At 35.8% G+C, this 24286-nt stretch overlaps 1 protein-coding gene across 1 annotated transcript; it reads right to left on the bottom strand.

The window, feature by feature from the left end:
* Positions 1-20967: 20967 nt before the first annotated feature.
* Positions 20968-22796, bottom strand: LOC146959390 (3-ketoacyl-CoA synthase 19-like). The gene has a single exon (XM_085740930.1). It carries the CDS (start codon positions 22739-22741, stop codon positions 21287-21289), a length of 1455 nt encoding a protein of 484 aa, XP_085597056.1. The 5' UTR covers positions 22742-22796; the 3' UTR covers positions 20968-21286.
* Positions 22797-24286: the final 1490 nt, after the last annotated feature.

Here is a 24286-nt window from a genome sequence, read left to right as displayed (position 1 = left end):
TATGCGTACCTGGAGCGTGGAAGCAGAAGCTGGGTTTGAAGAGCTACGCTATTAGCGTATTTCACGCTATTAGCGTAAATGCTCCAGAGAGCCACGCTATTAGCGTGGCTGGAGCGTAGCAGCAGGGCAAGAACAACGTGGCAGGCTCCCATTGGCCAGATTATAGGCCGCCTTACCACGCTATTAGCGTGAGTTGCGCTATTAGCGCAGGTGCAAAAACACAGGCCATTTAAATAACATTTTTACCTCTCTTTTAGGTATTCACTATTCCATTGAAAACATTTTACACATTTCTAGAGAGAGGTTAGAGCTATTTCATAGAGAGAAACACAAAGCAAGTGATTAAGGAGTAGATTCAACCCTAGATTCATTGAGACATCAAGGATCTTGGCATGGAATCTTCATCTTTCCTTCATTCCTTGCATTAGTTTACATGTCTATATGTAACTAACCTTCTTTGTAGTATTGAGGTAACAATCAAGCTATTATGTAATCTTTTGATCTTTTAATATATATGGTTCTAGCTATATGATTCAATATTGTTGTTATTCTTGCTTTTAATGCTTTCAAAGAGATTCAAGATGATTTGGACACAAACTCTTGAATCTAGAACTAGAATAACAATCTATCTTATGTTATATCACTCTTGACAAGTTTGTAAACCTTTGATAATTACTTTTAATCAAGATTTTAATGCTTTCGGATGCTTAACCAGGCTGGACACGGTCGATTAAGTTATCCGATCGACTTTGTTATCGTTTAAGGAATTTGGACACGAATGTTTAAACGATAACCTAGAAATAACGATGTCGCTTTGGACACGAAGGATATTGTAGAAATGATTGTAATAATATTGGTTATAAAGCTAGAGTCTGTTAATCGATCGAGAGATTGCTGCTGTTATGCTTGCTCGTTATCTTATACCGCAAGCGAAATAGTTCGATCCCCTCTCGTTTTTACTTTAGTGTAATTTATGGATATAGTGTTACAAACAAACTTGAATATATCCAAACCCTTAATATGAACGATTGTGTAAATGCTTATGATTAACGTAACTCCCTGTGGAAACGATCCTATATATACTCACGTGTACATAGTTATATGACGTGTAGGAAAAACCAACTACATCAAAATGGCGCCGTTGCCGGGGAGTAACGGAAATTTTTATCATAAGTATTGAAACAATTTTGTCATGTTAAGTCAATTTTGCACAAAATTCTTTCATGCATATACTTATACACTTATGTCATTCATTTTTTTTTTTATGCTAACCACCTGGTATAGTCTTGGTGAACTTTGTTTATGCGAGGTACCGTTGATAAAGGAGACCTACAATTTGATCCAGAAATTGAGAAAACTGCTAGGTTACTTAGAAAGCAAGCAAAGGAAGCTAGGAGATTAGCCAGGCTGGCTCAGCCGGAATCTTTACTTTTTATTCCTTCTCCGTCAGGTTCGGTGCATACTATTTCACTTGGTGATTCTTCACATTCTTCACCACATTCATCTCCGAAGAGTGAAGAAGAAGTAGTCATGGCTCAGGAAAATGATAATGAGAATGCTCTACCTATGTGGATTAGTCCGAGGAGGCTAGCTAATCTTGGCAATCGTCATGCCAAGTCGATTGAGCTGAAGTCGGGGTTGATTAACTTGATTACTCATAACCAGTTTACCGGTATGGATCATGAGGATCCATATAAGCATTTAACCAACTTTTATGTTACCGCCGGTACACTTGGTATGAAAGAAGATGAGGAAGAAGGCGTGTTTGTACAATTGTTCCCTCATTCTTTGATCGGGAAGGCTAAGGAGTGGTATCTTGATCAACCAACTTCTTTGATGGAAAATTGGGGTGAGCTAGAGAAAGCATTTCAAGAACGGTTCTTTCCGGAGGATAGGCATCTTGAGGCTAAAACTTCAATTACAACTTTTGCTCAAGGCCAAAGTGAGACTCTTTGTGAAGCTTGGGAGCGTTATAAATCATTGCTAAGGAATTGTCCAAAGCATGGATTTGATAGCCAAATGCAACTATATCTTTTTCGTCAAGGGCTTCAAGATATGTCCAAGACGATGCTAGATGCAAGTGCTGGAGGTTCTATTGCTATGAAAAACCCAGCTGATGCTGTCAAAATCATCAACCAAATGGCGCTCAACACAAGAAAATCTTCTCACAATCGGAATCCTAATCAAAGGAAAGCCGGTATTCTTGAACTTGAAGCCAATGATGCGGTCTTAGCTCAAAATAAGCTTCTCACTCAACAAGTAGAAGCTATGCAAAAGGAGATGAAAGCTTTGCCTAAACAAATTCTTGAATCTCTCAAGCAAGAAGGAGGAACCGCTCAAGTCTATACTTGTGGACTATGTACGGGGGATCATCCAACCGGCTATTGTCCCGAACCCGGTTCATTTGAAGAGGAAGAGGTCAACTATGTGGGAAACCAACAAAGGCCTAACCAACCACATCAAGCCGGAACCTCACAACAATCCCAAAATCCGGGTACTTCCAATTCTCAAGGAAGGTATCCGGCCAATCAAAACTACCAAAGACCTTGGAGAACACCGTACAACAATAACTATCAATATCCACCATCAAACTACTACCAACAACCTTACAACAATCAATACCAAAATCCACCACCAAATAACCCCCAACAACCGAATAATTCCCAAAGCACCGAGGAGGTCTTGAAACAATTCATGCAAGTGTCCATGGCTAACCAGAAAAACACCGACGCGTCCATCAAAGGCCTTGAAACGCAAGTTGGTCAGTTAGCTCAACAAATGGCTCAAGGTCCTCCGCAAGGTGGAGCTTTCACCGCTAACACTCAACCAAATCCTAAAGAGCACCACAAGGCATAGCAGTCAAAAGCTATAGCTACAAGGAGTGGGAGAATAGTAGGTATAGGGGTAGGTGATGATATTGTTGTTGAAAATAAGGATGATGAAGTTGTCAATGAGGAGGACAAAGAGGAGTTCGAGGAGGATAGTGTAGAGATAGAGGAGGAAGTGTATATAAAGAATAAAGAAGCATTAGTTGAAAAAGAAAAAAATCAAAAAAGAGATCTAGAGTTACAAGAGGAGATGGAGAGGAAGAATAAAGATGTGGGGAGAGATAAAGGGAAGAAACAAGTAGTTGAGAAGCAAGTGGTGGCTCAACGCTTACCATACCCACATGCTCCATCGAAGAAAGACAAAGAGCGGCAATACGCAAGGTTTCTTGAACTCTTCAAGAAGTTACAAATTGATATACCATTCTCGGAAGCCTTGGAGCAAATGCCGGTCTATGCGAAGTTCATGAAAGATATCCTTTCCAAGAAAAGAAGAATCAACGATGAAGAGACGATCCAAATCGATGCCAATTGTAGTGCTATTATTCAAAGAACGTTGCCTAAGAAAGAGCAAGATCCGGGAAGAGTCACTCTACCGGTAGCTATTGGCACAACACGTGTAGGTAAAGCACTACTTGATCTTGGATCAAGCATCAATCTCATGCCTTTGTCCGTTGCCAAAAGAGTTGGTGACCTTTGTATAAAGCGGACTAGGATGATGTTGCAATTGGCCGACAAATCCTTTGCAAAACCACTAGGTATGGCCGAAGATGTTCTTGTAAAAGTGGACAAATTTATTTTTCCGGCTGATTTTGTGGTTATGGATGTCGAAGAAGATGAGGATGTGCCTATCTTAATGGGAAGGAATTTCATGCAAACGGCTCGGATGATGATTGATCTTGATGATAATATCATGAAGGTCAAGGTAAATGATGAAGAGGTTACCTTCAACATCCGAGAAGCTTTGAAGTACTCGAAAGACAAGGGTGCATGTTTCAAAATGGATGCAACCGAAGAAGTCATCTTGACTACTCGGAAGCAAATGCACAATAGAACACCCCTTGAGAGTGCTTTGGTGGACGCACTCAATGCTATTGATGAAGATGAAGCAAGTGCCATTGAAGAGTGTTTGAAGGAGCTAGATTCCTTGAAGGAGGTTCTTCCTAATCAAGCCATACTTGAAGATTTGAAAGAAGAATCCAAGGAAGAAGCCAAAGTTGATGACACCAAGGTAGAATTAAAAGTTTTACCATCTAATTTGAAATATGTTTTTCTTGAGAAAGATGGTACAAAACCGGTGATCATTAGTAGCTCCTTGTCCATCGATGAAGAAACAAAGTTGGTAGAGGTTCTCAAGGCCAACAAGGAAGCGATAGGGTGGAAGTTATCCGACTTGAAAGGGATAAGTCCATCTTATTGTATGCACAAGATCATGATGGAAGAAAACTTTAAGCCGGTAGCACAACCGCAACGCCGCTTGAATCCAAACATGAAAGAGGTGGTGCGAAAGGAAGTAGTAAAGTTACTTGAAGCCGGCATGATCTATCCTATCTCGGATAGTGCTTGGGTAAGCCCGGTTCAAGTAGTTCCCAAGAAAGGAGGAATGACGGTGATCACTAATGATAAAAATGAGTTGATCCCAACTAGAACCGTCACCGGATGGAGGATGTGTATAGATTATAGAAGACTCAATCAAGCAACAAGGAAGGATCACTTCCCCTTGCCCTTCATGGATCAAATGCTTGAAAGACTCTCCGGTCAATCCTTTTATTGCTTCCTAGATGGTTACTCCGGTTACAATCAAATCGCCATGAATCCAGATGATCACGAGAAGACGGCTTTCACTTGCCCCTTTGGTATTTTTGCTTATCGAAGAATGCCATTTGGCTTGTGTAATGCACCCGCAACTTTTCAACGGTGTGTTCAAGCAATCTTCTCCAAACTTATTGGAAAATGCATGGAGGTGTTCATGGATGATTTCTCGGTTTTCGGTTCGTCATTTGATACGTGTTTGAATAGCTTGGATACCGTGCTGAAGCGGTGTATTGAAACTAGCTTGGTGCTCAATTGGGAGAAATGTCACTTCATGGTTACCGAGGGTATTGTCCTTGGTCATAAGATTTCTGCTAAGGGTATTGAGGTAGACCAAGCAAAGGTTGATGTCATAGGAAAGCTTCCTCCACCGGTAAATGTCAAAGGTGTGCGGAGTTTTCTTGGTCATGCCGGGTTCTACCGGAGGTTCATCAAAGACTTCTCAAAGATTGCAAAGCCTATGAGCAACTTGCTCAACAAAGATAAGTCTTTTGTTTTTGATAATGAATGTCTTGATGCATTTGAATCTTTAAAAGAAAAGTTGACCACCGCACCAATAATCATTGCTCCTAATTGGGATTTAAATTTTGAATTAATGTGTGATGCAAGTGATTATGCTGTTGGTGCGGTCTTGGGTCAACGTAAGGACAAAATTTTTCATGCTATTCACTATGCAAGTAAGGTTTTAAATGAGGCACAAATCAATTATGCCACAACTGAAAAAGAGTTACTTGCAATAGTATATGCAATGGAGAAATTTCGTTCTTACTTTGTAGGTTCCAAAATTGTTGTTTATACTGACCATGCAGCTATCAAGTATCTCCTTACTAAGTCCGACTCAAAGCCAAGGCTCATCCGTTGGATGTTGTTGCTTCAAGAGTTTGACTTAGAGATCAAGGATAAGAAAGGCACGGAGAATCTTGTAGCTGATCACCTTTCAAGGTTGACAAACAATGAGGTAACCAAGAATGAACCGGAGGTTCGTGAAGAATTTCCAGATGAACGGTTGCTAGCTATCAATGTGAGACCGTGGTTTGCCGACTTGGTGAACTACAAAGCAACCGGGTTCATTCCGGAAGATTTTGAATGGCAACAACGCAAGAAGTTCCTTCATGATGCTAACCACTATGTGTGGGATGAGCCTTACTTGTTCAAAATTGGAGCGGACAATCTCTTGCGTAGGTGTGTGGATGATGAAGAAGCAAAGAAGATCCTATGGCAATGTCACAATTCCCCCTATGGAGGTCACTTCAACGGGGAGAGAACCGCCACAAAGGTACTTCAATCCGGGTTCTATTGGCCAACTCTATTCAAAGATGCCAACTTACATTGCAAGCATTGTGATGAATGCCAAAGAACCGGATCAATGTCAAAAAGAAATGAGATGCCTCTACAACTCATCCTCGAAGTGGAAGTGTTTGATTGTTGGGGTATAGATTTTGTTGGCCCTTTTCCTTCATCATTTTCAAATGAGTACATCTTGGTAGCTGTTGATTATGTTTCAAAGTGGGTGGAAGCCGTAGCATCGCCTAAAGCCGATAGCAAGACGGTAGTGAAGTTCCTAAAAAAGAATATCTTCACCCGTTTTGGTACACCAAGAGTTCTCATTAGTGATGGAGGGTCACACTTTTGCAACACACAACTTGCCAAGGCCCTAGATCATTATGGAGTCAAGCACAAAGTAGCATCACCGTATCATCCGCAAACGAATGGACAAGCCGAAGTTTCTAACCGGGAGGTCAAACGCATACTTGAGAAGACGGTCTCTACATCTCGGAAGGATTGGTCGGCTAAACTTGATGAAGCTTTGTGGGCATATAGGACTGCATACAAGTCTCCTATAGGCCTCACTCCTTTCCAAATGGTTTATGGCAAATCTTGTCACTTACCGGTCGAGCTCGAACATAAAGCCTTTTGGGCATTGAAGTTCCTAAACTTCGATCAAGAGAAAGCCGGTGAAAGAAGAAAAGTTCAAATGCATGAGCTTGAAGAATTGCGAAATCAAGCTTATGAATCTTCAAAGCTCTACAAAGAAAGGACCAAGAAGTATCATGACAAGAAGATCACTCTGAGACAATTCATGCCGGGACAAATGGTATTACTTTTCAATTCAAGACTGAGGTTGTTTCCGGGCAAATTGAAGTCCAAGTGGTCCGGACCTTTCATGGTTAAAGAGGTCAAACCGTACGGAGCTGTGGAACTTGAGGATCCAGTCACCAAAGCCAACTGGACTGTTAATGGGCAAAGGCTTAAGCCCTACTTCGGTGGTGAAATTGATCGGTGTTTGACGACGATTTCACTAATCGAGCCATGATTTCTTCAAAATGCGTCAAGCTAAGGACGTAAAACAAGCTCTTGCTGGGAGGCACACCCAGTTTTGTAAGTATTTTTATGTTTATTGCATATAGTGGTAGTACATATACATTTACAAGCAGAATGAAAAACTTTGAAAAACTGATCCTGAAGCCTCACGCCATTAGCGTATTTTTCGCTATTAGCGTGAGAGCTCCAGAGAGCCACGCTAATAGCGTGGTTTTGGCGTGAGGGAAAAAAAAATTTGTGGGCCCAAGGGGAGTAACTCCCCTTAACTTCCCACAACCCACTCTTCTTATTCCTTTTACGGTTTCATTCTTCACTTTCTCACTCTCACACACAAAAACTTCTCTCACTCACACACTAACCCTAAAAATCAAAACCCTTTTCTTTTGGGTCAATTGGTTCCAAGCATTCATCTTTGCATCATTCATTCTATTGCTTGCATCTAATCACTGCACTAACAGGTTTGATTCTCTTCCTATCTTTGTTCTTAAATTTGAAAAAACCATGCTTTTGACATGATTAGAGATGGTTAGGTTAGGGTTAGAGTTTTGATTTGTGAATAGAGACTGTTCTTCATTGATAATAGTTGGAAAAGGAACAATAATCACAACCCACATGCAACAAACATTCATCTTTTGATTTTGACCCATTTTGTAAATTTGAAAAATAAGGGTTTTGAATGATTTGTGTGCCAATGTTGTGATTCTGATTCCTTTTCATGATTCTATTGTGTTTTAGAGACATAGGATGAAACCTAGGGTTGAAATATGCTGGATTGTGCTGAGAAATTGCAGGAACAAAGATTTTGAAAATTTGAAAATTGCAGGTACGAAGAGCTACGCTAATAGCGAAAGTTACGCTAATAGCGCAACTTTTCCAGAAAAATTTCGCTATTAGCGTAATCTACGCTAATAGCGAAAGTTTCCCAGAAAAATTTCGCTATTAGCGTGGCAGGCGCTAATAGCGTAGATCTTCCTACTTGCCCAGATTTTCAAAATTTTTGATATTTTTAAATGACCAATTGTAGTTTGTGCTAATTTTTTCTATGTAAAATGTTGGTGTTTCCTGGTTTTGTTGCAGATGGCACCTAAAAATGTTGAGAAAACTACCGGGACTAAGCGTCCTAGAGGCAAAGGTGCCTCTTCCTCTGCTGCACCTGCAATCCCAAACCGTTTCCCCACCCCTGCCCACTCTGCCAGGTTTAAGAAGATGGCACAGTACAAAACCTGGCACGAGAAAACTTTTGACATTCATCCTAGTGGTGAGCATGCTGATATGCTCCACATTTTCACTGGTCGCAAATGGACCAAACTCCTTGTGCCCGCAACCGAGATTAACACCGACCTAATCAGGGAGTTCTATTGTAATGCTGTCCCTGATGCCTCACCCGCTACCTTTGCTGAGACTTTCTCTTGGACTTCTTATGTCCGAGGAAAGCAAATCCCATTTGATAGGGATGCAATCAATGATTTCCTTGAAAATGCCCTAAACCTTGAGCCATCTGAGGACCCCACAATGCCCACCTTGTGTACCTATGCTAAGAGAAACGCTCAAGGAAATTGGAAATATCAGCAAATTGAGCGTGATATAATGAACAAGGGTAGGCTCTTTGTCAAAAATGACAAGGGAGAGATTAGGCATGCACTTACCAAGGAGATGACCGCTACTGCCCGCTTAGTTTTCCAATTCCTTGTCCACAATGCCCTGCCTAGAGCCCATACTTCCGATGCCCCAAAATCCGTTCTACCACTCATCTGGTGCATTATGAAAGAAGTGCCTGTTGATATTGCTCGTATCATAGCCAATGAGATGAAGGCTGTGGCTTTGAAAGTTGCCACCGGTGCTAAGAAGGTGGCATTGTTCTACCCCGGTTTGATTATGGGATTGCTGAAGGCCAATGGAGTGGCCATTACTGGACCTTATGATGAGGATATTGAAGGGGCCATTACTGACACTCATATTCGCACCTGGGAGAAAACAGAGCAGAGGGCAGCCCAATACCATTTCTCTGATGATGAAGGTGGCCCATCTGAGGGTGCTGGTTCTTTTGACTTTTCAGGTTTGCAGACCTTTATGCTGGAGCAGCAGATGCATAACCAGTACGTGAGGAACCAGAATAGCTTCTTGATGGACCAGAATGAAGCAATTTGGAGGAGTAACATGGGCATACACCAGGACCTCTACAATGCTCACATGCATCCGGGAAATGCTGAGTACCCGGTGATGACTCCTGAGCAGTACCAGGCTTATGTTCATTGGCCTGAGGGCAGGCCAAATCCTTATGTGGGGGTGGCTGATGCTGTTGATGATGAGGCGACACCTGATGATGCTGGAGTCATGGGTGATGATGATGATGTGTACCAGGATCTTGACATGGATGATGCTGGAGAGGATGATCAGTGATCTGTTGGATTTTTAGTGATGTTTTTCTTTTTGCTTTATAACTCTATGTTTTTATTTCATGTTGGAACATCTGTTTATTTTGGTTGTATTTTGTACTCTTCAAGCACTGTGGTTTTTAGTGCTTGATTTGTTACTTTGTTACTTTGTTACTTTTTATATGGCTTAATAACTTAGCTTTTTGGTTTAATAACTTATGCTTTGGATGAAATTTTTGTTTACATCTTGCTTGTGTCTCTCAAAAGAAAATTGCTCATGAACAATAAATCTTAAAGTGCTCCATGGAGCCATGTTTGAGCAAAAGCAGGTGAGTGATAATGATATTACTTGTGATAAAGCGTAAGGCCAAGGTATTGGTTTCCTGTTATTCTAGGTTTTTAATAAGAATTTGAAACTTGTACTTTGCACAAAATATATATCATTTAATTTTTTTTCATAGACATAAATATTTTTGAACCACTTAGTACTTAACATAAATGTGAGGTAGCTTCAATCTGTTGTATATATGCTGGAGACCGATAATCACTGTCTAACTTGTTTTAGTTATGTTAAATCTGATAATTATTTTGAATTGTTTGAAAGCATGGAAAGGATCAAGGCACTTTTTGAATTGAGAGTAACCTACTTGACCACATAAAGCCTACCTGTGAGAAGAGCGAGTATCTGATACCCCAATCTGAGCCTAATGAATCAAGTCCTCAAACATGAACTGTCAATATTCATAAGCACAATGCTTGTTGAATTTGCCTGAAATTTTTCAAAAATCCAGTTCATGGTTGAATCTTATAGGACTTTGATATTTTTACTTTGTTGAACCCTTAACCTTTTTGTACTTTGTCCCTTGCCTTAGGATAGGGGAACATTCAATTAGAGTTTTTGTTGTATTCAAGTTGGGGAGAAAAAGGAGGCATTATATGTTAAGTTATGGTGAAGCTGTAAAATAACCTGACAACATTGAATCAAAGAAAAAATTGTACATTTGAAAAAAGAAAAGAAAAGAAAAGAAAAAGAAAGAGAAAAATCAAAAATAGAATAAGTTGTCAAGGTTATAAGTTTGATTGTTAATCACCAAAGGTTTTAATTCTTGGTAGGGAAGTATTTGGATTTCAAGTTGTGATACAAAAAAAATGTTCCTCTTTGATAGGCTCTCTGATCAATTGCCCCACATATGACATTTCTTTTGTAGCCCGGCCAAGTTATAACCCTTGCAAGACCTTTTGATCCATGCTTTTATGCTTTTTGAGACGATATTTGGATGGACACCTAACTTAAATAGGATGTTAGCATGATTGTTGGATGTGTGTTCATTACCTCATTCATTGTTATCTTTATATTGCATTTACTTTCAAAGAAGTGTGTTAGGTGTGGTTCATAGATAGTTATGTTTATGTCTTGAAGTTTATGATGTATAGTTTGTGCTTAGGACATTAGTCGCATTCTTAGTTTGAACCTAGAGTAGCGGAGGACTTCATGCTTGTCCACGCGATCATTTTTGAATCACCATTTGTGTATTTTTGTTTTGAATTGTTTGACACCATGTTGAAAACCTTGTCCAAAGCCTTGTTAGTTTCCTTTTCAATTGATTTGTTTGAGGACAAACAAAAAGCCAAGTTGGGGAGAGTTTGATAAGTGTTTAAAAGTGATATATTTCGCATAGGAGTTTAGGCGTTTTAGTGACTTGTTTTGCAAGATTCTCTATGGAAAACTCCAAATATTGTGTTAATATGTCATTTATGCTTTTGAGCCTTAGTCTACCCTTTTTGTGCAGGAAATTACAAGCAAGGAGCAAGAAATGTCAAAGTTCAAAGAAGCTACGCCATTAGCGTGTCCTACGCTATTGGCGTGATGAAGAAATGCCAAAGGTCAGAGGGATACGCCATTAGCGCACCTGGGGCGTGGATCTGGAGCACTCTTGAAGAGTACGCTAATAGCGTATTCTGAGCTATTAGCGTACAATGTCCAGAGAGCTACGCTATATGCGTACCTGGAGCGTGGAAGCAGAAGCTGGGTTTGAAGAGCTACGCTATTAGCGTATTTCACGCTATTAGCGTAAATGCTCCAGAGAGCCACGCTATTAGCGTGGCTGGAGCGTAGCAGCAGGGCAAGAACAACGTGGCAGGCTCCCATTGGCCAGATTATAGGCCGCCTTACCACGCTATTAGCGTGAGTTGCGCTATTAGCGCAGGTGCAAAAACACAGGCCATTTAAATAACATTTTTACCTCTCTTTTAGGTATTCACTATTCCATTGAAAACATTTTACACATTTCTAGAGAGAGGTTAGAGCTATTTCATAGAGAGAAACACAAAGCAAGTGATTAAGGAGTAGATTCAACCCTAGATTCATTGAGACATCAAGGATCTTGGCATGGAATCTTCATCTTTCCTTCATTCCTTGCATTAGTTTACATGTCTATATGTAACTAACCTTCTTTGTAGTATTGAGGTAACAATCAAGCTATTATGTAATCTTTTGATCTTTTAATATATATGGTTCTAGCTATATGATTCAATATTGTTGTTATTCTTGCTTTTAATGCTTTCAAAGAGATTCAAGATGATTTGGACACAAACTCTTGAATCTAGAACTAGAATAACAATCTATCTTATGTTATATCACTCTTGACAAGTTTGTAAACCTTTGATAATTACTTTTAATCAAGATTTTAATGCTTTCGGATGCTTAACCAGGCTGGACACGGTCGATTAAGTTATCCGATCGACTTTGTTATCGTTTAAGGAATTTGGACACGAATGTTTAAACGATAACCTAGAAATAACGATGTCGCTTTGGACACGAAGGATATTGTAGAAATGATTGTAATAATATTGGTTATAAAGCTAGAGTCTGTTAATCGATCGAGAGATTGCTGCTGTTATGCTTGCTCGTTATCTTATACCGCAAGCGAAATAGTTCGATCCCCTCTCGTTTTTACTTTAGTGTAATTTATGGATATAGTGTTACAAACAAACTTGAATATATCCAAACCCTTAATATGAACGATTGTGTAAATGCTTATGATTAACGTAACTCCCTGTGGAAACGATCCTATATATACTCACGTGTACATAGTTATATGACGTGTAGGAAAAACCAACTACATCAGAATCCGGCGCGATCACACCTCTCATTACTCCGATCCGGTTGAATCTGTCTTCCGCCTTCCGTTCTCGGTTTCTGTGCAAGTCGGAATTGTGTTGTTTTCGCTTCAGATTTGATCTTGTTTTGTAATAAATCGTTGCTGGAATTTTTGTGTTGAAACAATGTTGTTGTTGAAAGAAAACGAATCTGAAAACGAGTTATTGAAAGGAGAGTTCAAGTAATTTGTGATGTTTGAATGGTGTAAATTCGGTTTTGTGTTTATGTGTTCATATGTATTGCGTTTCTGGAAAACTGTTCTTGATGGTATTCATAGTGTTATTGACAATTTTTGGAAAAAGTTGACGTTTGATCCATAAATTGTAAGAGAGAGAGAAAGAATTTAGGGTTTGTGCACCTCTGTCTTCTCCGATTCAGCGGATTCGTCTCCTCTGTCTTCTCCGACGAAGGTTTCTTGCTGTGAATTGATGAAAAAGAAAATTCAAAACCATTAAGTACATCTAATGGTTTTGGAGTACAACTCACAGAAACCATTTCCACAGCAAAATGGTTTTGGAGTACAACTCACAGAAACCATACCCATAGCAAAACCATTAGACAATTATTTTGGTTTCTCATAGAAGACTATCAAAATCATTAAACGATAATTATGGTTTCAATAATAATTTCAGTGTATAACATCTTAATCATTATTCAAAACCATCTAACAATAATAATTTCATTAAAAACCATTACACAATTATCTGGGTTTCACATATATGACTATCAAAACCATTAAACCATACTTATGGTTTCAGTAATCCATGACCATCAATTCCTTTATTTTTTCCGGAGAGTTATTAGTGACTATTTGTGTTGCCGTTACGTACGGAGTTTCACGAATTCTTAGGCGCCTTGGAATTCTTAAAATTCTTAGAATGCTTTTTACACTTTTTCCCCCTAGTTGAAAATGTGCTTAATGGGTGAACAATATAATATGTTTGAAACAGTAGCGTTAATTTTTGATAATTGGTGCTAAAAATCAAAATTTGAAGAAAACGTAAGATATTGTAGATTTCACTATTTCAATGTGGTGTGTTATGGCTCTGCTATTTCTCCCTCCATCTTTTCCAAGAAAAATACGGACTTTGTATTCATCTTATTTCCAGGAAAATTATGGACTTCGTATATCAAAGAAAATACCAAAGCCAGAGAACTCAGACATGTCAGAACAAAATAATTGCTCTAAAAAGTTCAAGAATATGAGTATCTGGACTTTGTATTCACTGGTTTTCGCATGTTGTCATATGTACTTATTTATTTAATATGATTGTCCTCTTTGTTCTGCTTTGCCTATTATAATTTGTAAGAGATGAACAAAGAAAGAATGAAATAATTAACGAAAATGATGCTAGGTTTCTGCCTTTCACGAAGGTTGTTGCCTTGAAATATGTTTTTGGTTTCTCTTGGGGGTGTATGACAAAATGGGTTGGGGTGTACGAAGCAATTATGTTGGGCTACCAGTTAATGGGCTGAGATTTATGCACGGTGCATAAGGATTTCCTTATGCACCATAACCACTCCCCATACCAATAACTCTATTTCGTTATATTTTCATTAACATCCATATATTTTTAAATGTAGTCCCCAAAAAAGTGAAGAGAGAACTCCCCCCCCCCCCCCCCCCCCCCCCCCCCCCCCGCTCCATAAACACCATTCATCATTCTCTATAATCCCCGAAAATTTATAGTCCCCAATAAATGTGCCTATTTAGGTTAGTGTTAATAAGGCAATCAAAACTGAAACGGACGTTGAACCGACGTAGGCACGGATTTAAGGTTCAAAAGTCCAACAAGAAGAAACAAATATAAAGTATAAATAATGTTTTGTAGTCTTAGGTTTTATTATTTTTCTTTTTGTTACAAATCTAAAAACAAAACAACAAGAAGAAAAGAAAAAACAAAACAAACTGAGACCTAGGAAATCAAAGTTTTCATAGAGTCTTCAGAGAGAAAGTCCATGACGCCAATTGAATGAAGTAACGGACCAAGAACTCTTGTGAACCAAGTTTTCATAGAGCTTTAGGTTTTGTTATTTTATGCATGTAAAAAAATGAGAATAAGTTCATGTGATGAGAATAAGTTTCCATGAAGATGAGAATAAGTTTATGTTTAACTACCTATTATAATCTCTATTTTTAAGGTTCTTGAGAATAATATAATATTAACCAAAAATCTTTTTTCTAAATACATTGGAATAAAATTCACACCTTTATATTTCAAAAAATGTCATTCCTAAAATTAAATTTGATAAACATGAAACAAACACACCCGTAATGTTTCCTTCAAAAGAAATAACACTTAGTGTGTATGTTTCTTTTTGAAACTAAAAGGAGAAAATAAAGACGCAACAAAGGTGCAACGAAACAGCTCCCAATATGTTGTATGTAGGGATGACAAAAATCTGCACCCGTGGATATCCGTGGATAAAATCTATCACGGACACGGAGCGGATACCTTAATAGATATTCATGGATAAAATAAACAGATATTTCAACTATCTGATAAATACGGATGCATATATCATGGTATTCACACTATTAAACTGAGTAAATTACACAAATAACCTTAATACTTTTTAACTTTCTGAGCCAAAAACCTCGATACTATGAGTGTTATTAGTAAGTACACGAACTTTATTTTTATTAAATTAAATGTAACACACTTTATTTATGTTTTTGTTGAGTCAAAGATCTTTGTTTATATTGTAGATGTAGGATATTATTTTTGCTGAAAAAATGGCATATGATGAACTTTTGTTTTTAATTTTTTTTTAAAAATGTTATCCATGGATATATGTATAAACCCATAAATATGTTAAAAAAATCTGTAGATTACCCGCTAAACGAATATCTGCACGAATATAAATAGAGTACATAATTCATATTTATCTAACGGAACTGACACGCATATCACGTTGTTTGTGTCCATAGATATCCATTTAGATCCTATATGTATATATGTTCAATAAATTATTAGTAGTATTTGCCAAAACTGGCATTTCATTGAAGAATAATGTCACCTACCCATAAAAAATAAAATTAAAAACATTCAGAAAAAATGTCACCTACCAAAATGTGTATATTTAAAGATCCTCAAGTTTGAATAGCTAATTTGCGTCTTTTATTACCAGTTGACTAAAAACACTACTACATGCACCACTATTATAAAAAACTACTGCCTGCACCATTATTATAAGATTCACTTTTGATATTTCTTTATAAAAATAATATCATATTTTATTTACAATTGTATTTGATCTAGGAAAAATAAACGATGTTATGGAAATCATTATAAATTCGTTTTATCTAATTTCTTGTGAACAATGATGAAGATGATTTCTTTCAAAAAAAAAAATGATGAAGATGATTGATTGGACATACCAGGTAAATTAAAATGCTCATACTATCGAATATCTCAAAGACATCCGTTAAGAATTTAAAAAATAAAGCAATTATAAAAAAGTTCATTTTAAATGTTTTAATATTGTCCTTGCAGTACCAACTCAATCGTGCTTAGAAGACTTATAAATAAATATCTAATAGATGAAATCTTATATTGGACAATAAAAAAAAACGACCCAAAAAATTGACAAAAATTTGATGTGTAAATACAATTTCGTTTAAAAGATGATGTGATTTTGTGTTGTTGTTAATTTCATATCTCAAATCACACCAATAAATTTAAATATATGAAGAACAAAAGTAAGTAGCAATCAAATTCAAAGTAGTCTCAAACAAGAACGACAAGAACAACAAAACCACAAGTTAAATAAGAACAAAAGACACTACAAAAAAAAAAAAGAACAAAAGATAAAGAGAGTAACAAAAAAGAAAAATACTAAATTTGTTCATCCAATTCGACCGACCTACGGAGAGAGAAGAGAAAACTCTTCACTTCACTATCAATGTATTTCTCACAAGATATACAAAATAATTAAAAGAAATTAAATTCAATAAACTCTCTAAAAACAAACATAATTTATACTAATTTCCAAATCTCTTTCCATAACAAGAAACTCAATACTCACCCAATTGTTCACGATTGTTTCCAACTCAAAAATCTCTTACCCAAATATCTTCAACTCTTCCTCCCTAAAAGTTTTCTCATTTAATTTCATGATCCCAATCGCATCACGATTTTGGCCGCAGCATCAGTATCAAATTGAGTCAATATTTCAACAAACCCCTCTTTTACCCTTGTGAACAAAAGTACAGTACCAAATAATTTATAATTATACGGCAGTTTTGATCTCACTGGGCAAAGTAGTGTAGTACACGAAGCACCAAGTAAAGGGAAAATACTTCCATGCCATAGCTTGTGTGTCATTGGTGCCATTGGAAAAATCCTGACCGTTGATGTGTGTGGATGTGTGTGGGGATGTGTGTGTGATGTGTGTGTGTGGTCGAGATGCAAGCTATGGCATCAATGACACACAAGCTATGACACCAAAGTGGAGTCCCAAGTAAAGCCAATAAAGTGTCCCGTTATAATAAGTCATGGCATGTGAAGTTTTTAACACATACTACCAGGGGCGGATCCAGACAATTAGTATACGCGGGGCTAAAATTTTGAAGAAACAATAATGCAGATTATATTAAAAATAAGAAGAGTTTTTTTTTCTATCATGTGCAAATTTGCACATATTAAGAAATTTAAAATGGTAAGTTTGTCTTATAACTTGTGTTTTTTATATTAAATATATAACTTTTAATAAACAAATGGTGTTTTTCAATGAAAAGTTGTTTCATTTGCGCGTACGGTGCATCATATCAGGCACATCAATATCTTGCTAATTGCAAATTTTAATAACTTTAGATATATAAGTTCTTCTCATCCCTCATTCCTCATTTCTTATAATTATTTTTTGATATCATTAACAAGTGACAAAACATTCAAAAAATCTTATTTTTAACATGTGTTTTATTTATTAAAAAAAATAAAAAATTCATTTCATGTGGTGCTTTAGCTCCACATATCTCTCAAGTGCATCCGCCCCTGCATACTACTCCATATATATTAGTATGCTTAAATGGTCACGTCCTGAGAATACATGTCACAATATATAGTGACCTAGAGAGAAAAGCTAGCCATTTTATCATTAATGATAGTATACATAATTCAATAGGAAAAAGAAAGATCCGGCCAATGCAGTAAACATGCCAGAGAGGGCCAGACAACCTTTTTTCATGGGGCCATTCATACAAATAACAATTTCTATTATTTTCTTTATGGCCATTATGGCTAAGGACAATGGAACCATTGAATGCTTCTACCCTCTTTTCGTAAACCCAGTAATGACGTTATTTTGGTGCACGCACCACCTCAGTCCTCACCTCATGTACAATCAATGAAAGGCATTCTGCATGAAACTGATCTTGGTGTTTTTCATGTTTCAAACAGTTCATAAACTAATTTTAAGGTCAAACAAAAATGTTCTAGTTAAATTTTATGACCGTTGAAGCCAAATGCATATGATCATTTAAAAATATCTAAATATAATGATTTTTTATTTGGCAAAATATACAATTGATGATAAATAATTTAATTATGATAGATAAAAATGAAAAATCACGGTTTCTGTGTAACTCAGTTGGCAGAGTCAGCCGATGAGGCTCTTTTTACTTGAAGAACAAGTAGAAAAAAAAATTGATTAATAATTTCATACCTTTATTATTTTCATAATTAGTCTCTTTTAATATATTTTCTTTGAATATTTTAATTTTAAATTAAAATATTAACAATAATTTTATATTAATATAATAATAAATATAATAAATTCAGAATATAATATATATGCAATTGCCATAAATTTGATATGGAAGAAATTTGTGTCTATGTATGCAGGGTCGGTGTTAGATTTCTGAATTTTCTACTCTTTATGAGGAATGCTAGGGACACTCTCTCTAACACTCACTCTCTTATTGGGTGAAATTAATGTATGTCCCACCACTTTAAGTGGAACCCATTTCCAATGTGTGAGACCCACCTTGGTTTAAACCAATGAGAAAATGAGTGTTTGAGAGAGTGTTGAAAAGAGAGTGTTGCTAGCACTATTCTTCTACTTATTTATCTTATGGCAAATTTCTAGCCACTAGGCATTGAAAAACCAATAGGCAAAAAATGTTATGAATTTAATTTAATTAATATGTATCATTAGTACGAAAACACACACACACACATACTCCTTCCGGTCACTATTATAAGCAAAATTTCACTTTTTAGATACATTAAATAATTAATCTATCTAGACTTTATTATAGACTAGATACATTAATTATTCAATGTATCAAAAAAGTCAAATTTTGCTTATATTAGTGACCGGAGGGAGTATGACATATCATATGAGGACTATCTTATATGAGAATGGTGAGAATATTTATCAACCATTAGATCAGAAATAAATGGTTGAGATGAAAAAGTCACGGTTTAAAACACATGTTCCTCTCCTTATTATATCAATTCTATTGAACACTATTCATCTTCTTCAATTGAACCCATAAATTATGCCTTCATGTGAAACGTCTATTTTTAAAAACACAATCAATCATCAATATATATCATAAAAGAAATATCCCTGATTGAATTTCAATTGAAATTTCGTATCTGGATGCTACAAAGGGGAATTTTTGTGTGTGTTGCAACTTCATCTTTCAAAACAACCATTAAACAGAAGAGCCCTTATACATGTACCACCTTAGGTGGTATACACCCTTTAACACCCACACACAATTGTGACATGTGTCAAAAACATTGAAAGAAGAGATGAAAGGGGGTGATGATGTGATGTGAAATTACTAAAATACCCCTGACACATTGGGTGTACATGGGAGGTGTATAAAAAAGGGTGTCTACCTATCTTTTTCCTAAACAAAAAGCCAATTTCAATCTTTCATCGTGATGAAACAAACAAACAATTAGCAGTGATTTCATCTTTCAAATATATTTCAATTTGTAGTCCTATGGTGTTGAATTGATTATTTGGTTTTTTTTATAGATTTTTTGTTTATGGAGGTTCCAAAATTAATATTGAAATAAAAAATCAATTTGACATGTATTTATCTAAAAATTTTGGGAATCAATTTATGAAGGTTGACGAGAGAGAGGCATGATACGACGCCAGGTATAAATGTACTTACACCACATCTCATCCTTATAATCAAATGAATCTAACCCGTTGTCAAATTAAATAAGCGAGGCACGTGCTATTATTAGTCTTCTTTCTCTTCTCCAATAAATACAGCCTAACCTAATTGTTTAGATCGAAGCAACCCATTGCTACTCATACCAGCAAACTTTAATTTAATATCGTTGAATTTTCGAAATATTTGTGAGAAGAATATCTACTCATATCTAAGAAGGCAGTGAAACATTTCGATTTGAAGTTTTTTTTTTTTTATGGTGGAAAAGTAAAAAATAAAAATTCCATATTCTGAAATAAAAAATAGCAGGGGGTTACATAAATTTGATGTAAACGAGAAATTGGCCCATAAGAAAGGTATTGAATTGATGTTGATAACCATGAATGAGGTTCAACAAATCTAAAATTGACGTATGAATTAATTGTAACATATGGCTGGCATCAAGAAGGAGTTCAAGCGGTCTCAAATGGTAATTATAAATCTAACAATCGGAGGAATGAAAGTGAATAATCGGGCAAAGGTTTCTGCAAGCCTGGCTAGTGATGAGGTTGCGGCACCGCTAAGGGAGACAACGAAGTGCACGTGCCTGGCATTGGAGAATTTTGTTAGAGGAATACTAACAACACTCACTTTCAGCACTCTCTACTCTCTACTACTCATTCTTTTATTTGTTGAAATTAATGTATGTCCCAGCACTTTACGTGGGTTCAATTTTTAAAACGTAGGACCCACATTGATTTAAACTAATTAGAAAATGACTATTAAAAAGAGTGTTTAAAAGAGAGTGTTGCTAACACTACTATTATATCACGTTTTTATGATATCTCTATAATTATCTGAGTTAAAAGAAATATATTGTACAAAAAAAAACATACACACACATAGGAATGGTTTTTCGATGTAGCACATGTAGTGATACAAACACATAGCTTCTCCTTCTATTTCCTTTTGATGGAAGAATTTTTTTTTCTCTATTAAGAGGGGAGAAGTACAGCCCATGCCTGGTCTATTTTGGTAATTTCATTCTTCTTTCTACTTCTCAAACATATATTGCATCTAAAAGTAAATGATTAGTTCTCATTCTAAAATTTCAAATAAAAAACCATTTGCATGTTTTTTTTGTTACCATTGGTGTTTGTGAGTGTTGTAAATCTCAAAGTATCAAAATTGTTTTCTTATCAAAAAGCAAAAGAGAAACCAATTACATGCCAATAGTATTTAGTACACAGGAAATTGAAAAAAAACACCAGGTAAGTAAAACAAAATGTGACAGTAAGACACAGCTATACAAAAAATTATATTTAACCAATATATACACCAAAATGGTATACGTACATATTAATGACATGAACTTTATTTCATCAAATAATAGCACAATACATAGGGTTTTGAAGTTACACTTGCTTTTCTCCTCCTTTAATCAAATAATACAAGACAAGACTATATGTTTAAACATGGACAAGAACAAATGTTTTGAAAAGTTGTAAACATAACTCAACTTCCCTAAAACTTGTATATGTAGTTTGAGTTTATCAATCAATTCTTTTTTTCCCTTTTCTCCCATTACACAATTTGTAATTAATAAATTAACCAAGCTAGCTAGCTATATCTTTGTGTATGATGACAATGAATCCCATACTGCATCTCCTAATTAGTTAAACACCATAGTACTAAAATCCAACCTCACAAAGCTAAGATATTCATCATTAATCCAATTATACTTTTCCTTAAAAGGATTATTGAGTGTATCTGGAGGATAACTCTCAATACAATCTTTCCAAACATTAGTATCAGACAAATCCTTCATAACTTCCCAAACACAATTATTACACTTAAACCCAGCTCCAAGACTAATCATCAAAATCCTATCACCTTTCTTAAGCCTCTTTTTTGCTTCCATATAACCTAAAACATACCATAATCCACCAGCAGAAGTATTACCCCAACGATGAAGTGCCATCCTAGCTGGCTCAAGATCATATTCATTCAATGTTAAACCCTTACCAACCCCATCAATAACTGCCCTGCCACCAGGATGAACACAAAAATGTTCTATTCCACTTTTCAAATTCAAACCCCCTCCCAACATATTAAATTTCGGTTTTATAACCATTTTACCAAGGTTCAAAAACAAAATAAAAATATTTCCAAATTCAACTTTTTTCATACTATTGCGTAATGAAATTATGAAAAACCTGACCAGTTCCCAAAATGGGAGAATCTTTGGGACCATAGACTGTAAATTTACTGTCAAAGCTTTTGCAGCAGATTTAACAAGACTTTTGGTTAGTCTAAAACCTGCAAACCCTTCTTCATCTTCCACTTGTATGCAACAATTGTAAGCTTCATCATCAGCACCGTACTGTGTTCTTTCCATGTGTTTCAGTTTCAAGATGGCTCTATCTTTCAGTTCTGTTTTGTTTGTGAAAAGCATGGAACAACCACCTGCTCGAAAAAGACAGTTAGAAAGCATCATTTTTTTGTCTTTTCCACAGTACCAATGAGAGCCAAGATCTTCTGTGCTCACAACAATTCCAAGGGAATTTTCATATGTTTTGAAAAGCTGTTGAACAAGATCAATAGCAACAACACTTGCACTACACCCCATTCCTGCAAGATTGAAGACTTTTACGTCTTCTCTCATTTTATATCTGTTTATTATTCTTGCTGTGAGTGAAGGTGCTGGTGAAAACAATGAAACATTGACAACAAGAATGTCTATTTCTGAAGGAGAGAAACATGTTTTTTTGAAGAGGTTGTCAAGTGTATCAAACATAATTTCATCTATCTCTTCATATGTGTCTTTAAGAGTTGGACATGTTTCTCTTCCTTCAAGAACGTTTCTTGGACAGTATGTGTTCTCACCGATTCCTGAACTAACCATGGTTTTAAGGAGGAATCTAAATTCCTCAAGACCTAGGTTTTTGTTTCTCATGACAATTTTTGCACATGAATCTGTGTTGAGTTTTGTGTATTCTTTTGGTCTGAAACACTCATAGGCTAACATGTAACATGATTGGCTTCTACGTTTAAGAATCAACTTGAAAAGTTTTAAAATGGAATAGAATAAAGAAAAGAGAAAGAAAATCTGTAAGAAATATTCCATGACTTGGAATATTAAGGAAATATTATTTAGGAGGGGAGAATATTTGTTGTGATTTGTTTCAACTTTCAAGTGCAAATGTCTCTTTATATATGCATGGTTGCATTACACACTCATATCTTTTGTGTGTGCAAGTTGCAAATGGATAGGTTTTACAAGTTGCAAAGTATTCCCTACAGACAACCCGAACCACTAGACCATACTATACTATATTGAATTCTCATAATTAGTCTATCATTCTAAAATACAATATAATATAAAAAAAACAAAATGTTCCTTACTTTTAGCAGTATGTTTATGGATAAAACTTATGTAGAGTTATTGTCAATGTTTCTCACACAAAGAGAAAGTTTTCGATTTCAAACCAATGTATAAAAACATTTATAGAATACATTTTTTGAGACGGTATTAGTATATTTTTAGGTGGTATATGACTCTTGAGAAATTTGTTCCTAGTACTTAACATCTTGTATCTAATCTTAATTTTCTTTTAGTAGTAGTTTTTTATCAGATAAAATTTTACGTGCAAATATAAAAGTATAAAATTTGATTATATAAATAAAATGTGAAAACTTTACCAAAAACAGTGAGTACAGTGGGAAAACAGATCGTATGTATACTTTTCTATTTATTCATTCATATAGATCAGATCAAACATAGTTGAACATCTTTATTTTATCTTTATTTTTCTTCCAATCACATGTTCAGCCTAAAACATTTATCAAAATTACTCTATTCCTATATTCAGGTGTCTAACAAACATTTTCATTATCGAACGTCTTTGCGAAAATGAGACTTATTCTTGTTCAGTTATGATTTATGCTGTATGAACAGGATTATCGTTGGAGTAGGTCATAGTTATTAATTCTAGGTGGACCAACCACAAGAAGAGAAACAATACACTAAATTTTCATCTTTCAGTCATTTACTTTTTGATTCATAATTCAACCAACGTCTCTATTGGACTGAGCAACTTTAATGACTCTCTATGGTCATTCACTCATTTGAAACTATAGCTAGCTAGCTCATGTATGGATTCCCCAATATATACCACTACTGCAAAAACTAAAACTAGAAACACAAAATAAAACAAATTTCATATACTAACAAAAAAGGAACTTGGATTTCTTCAGAGCTATTTTTTTTAAGAAGTGAAAATGAAATATATTAATCAGAAATTTAGTCTCTCAAATATAAGATGCGTCATAAAAGAGTTAAAAAAAAGTATCGTTTACATCAAGTTATCAACAAGAAATTAAGCGTTACAGCTATAGAGCGCACGCTAAAAAAACACAAAAAGAGAGTGAAACTAATTATGAACTGTCAAACATATACAAAAGGAGATTAAGCCGCCACATGTGGTAATTAAATGCAAAATCAGGAATTTATCTTCAGCCACCCAAAGGATTGTAGCTTAATTTTGTCCACAAGCTGATTAACAGAAAGCTCCTTTTGTTGGAAAACTCTAGCATTCCTGTCTCGTCAAATAGTTCAAACACAAGAAAGTCAATTAGATCAAATAAAAAGCAGAACAAATGTTCTTTGAGA

The sequence above is a fragment of the Medicago sativa genome, chromosome 1, assembly GCF_051527215.1.
Source record: "Medicago sativa cultivar Bolivia chromosome 1, Bolivia_mono, whole genome shotgun sequence".
NCBI classification, from domain to species: domain Eukaryota; kingdom Viridiplantae; phylum Streptophyta; class Magnoliopsida; order Fabales; family Fabaceae; genus Medicago; species Medicago sativa.
The sequence above is the reverse complement of the archived record's forward strand: the minus strand, read 5'-3'. Positions and strand labels throughout refer to the sequence as shown.

Excerpts from the sequence above, each read along its gene's own strand:
- LOC146959390 (XM_085740930.1), bottom strand. The coding sequence starts at position 22,741 with ATGGAATATTTCTTACAGATTTTCTTTCTCTTTTCTTTATTCTATTCC.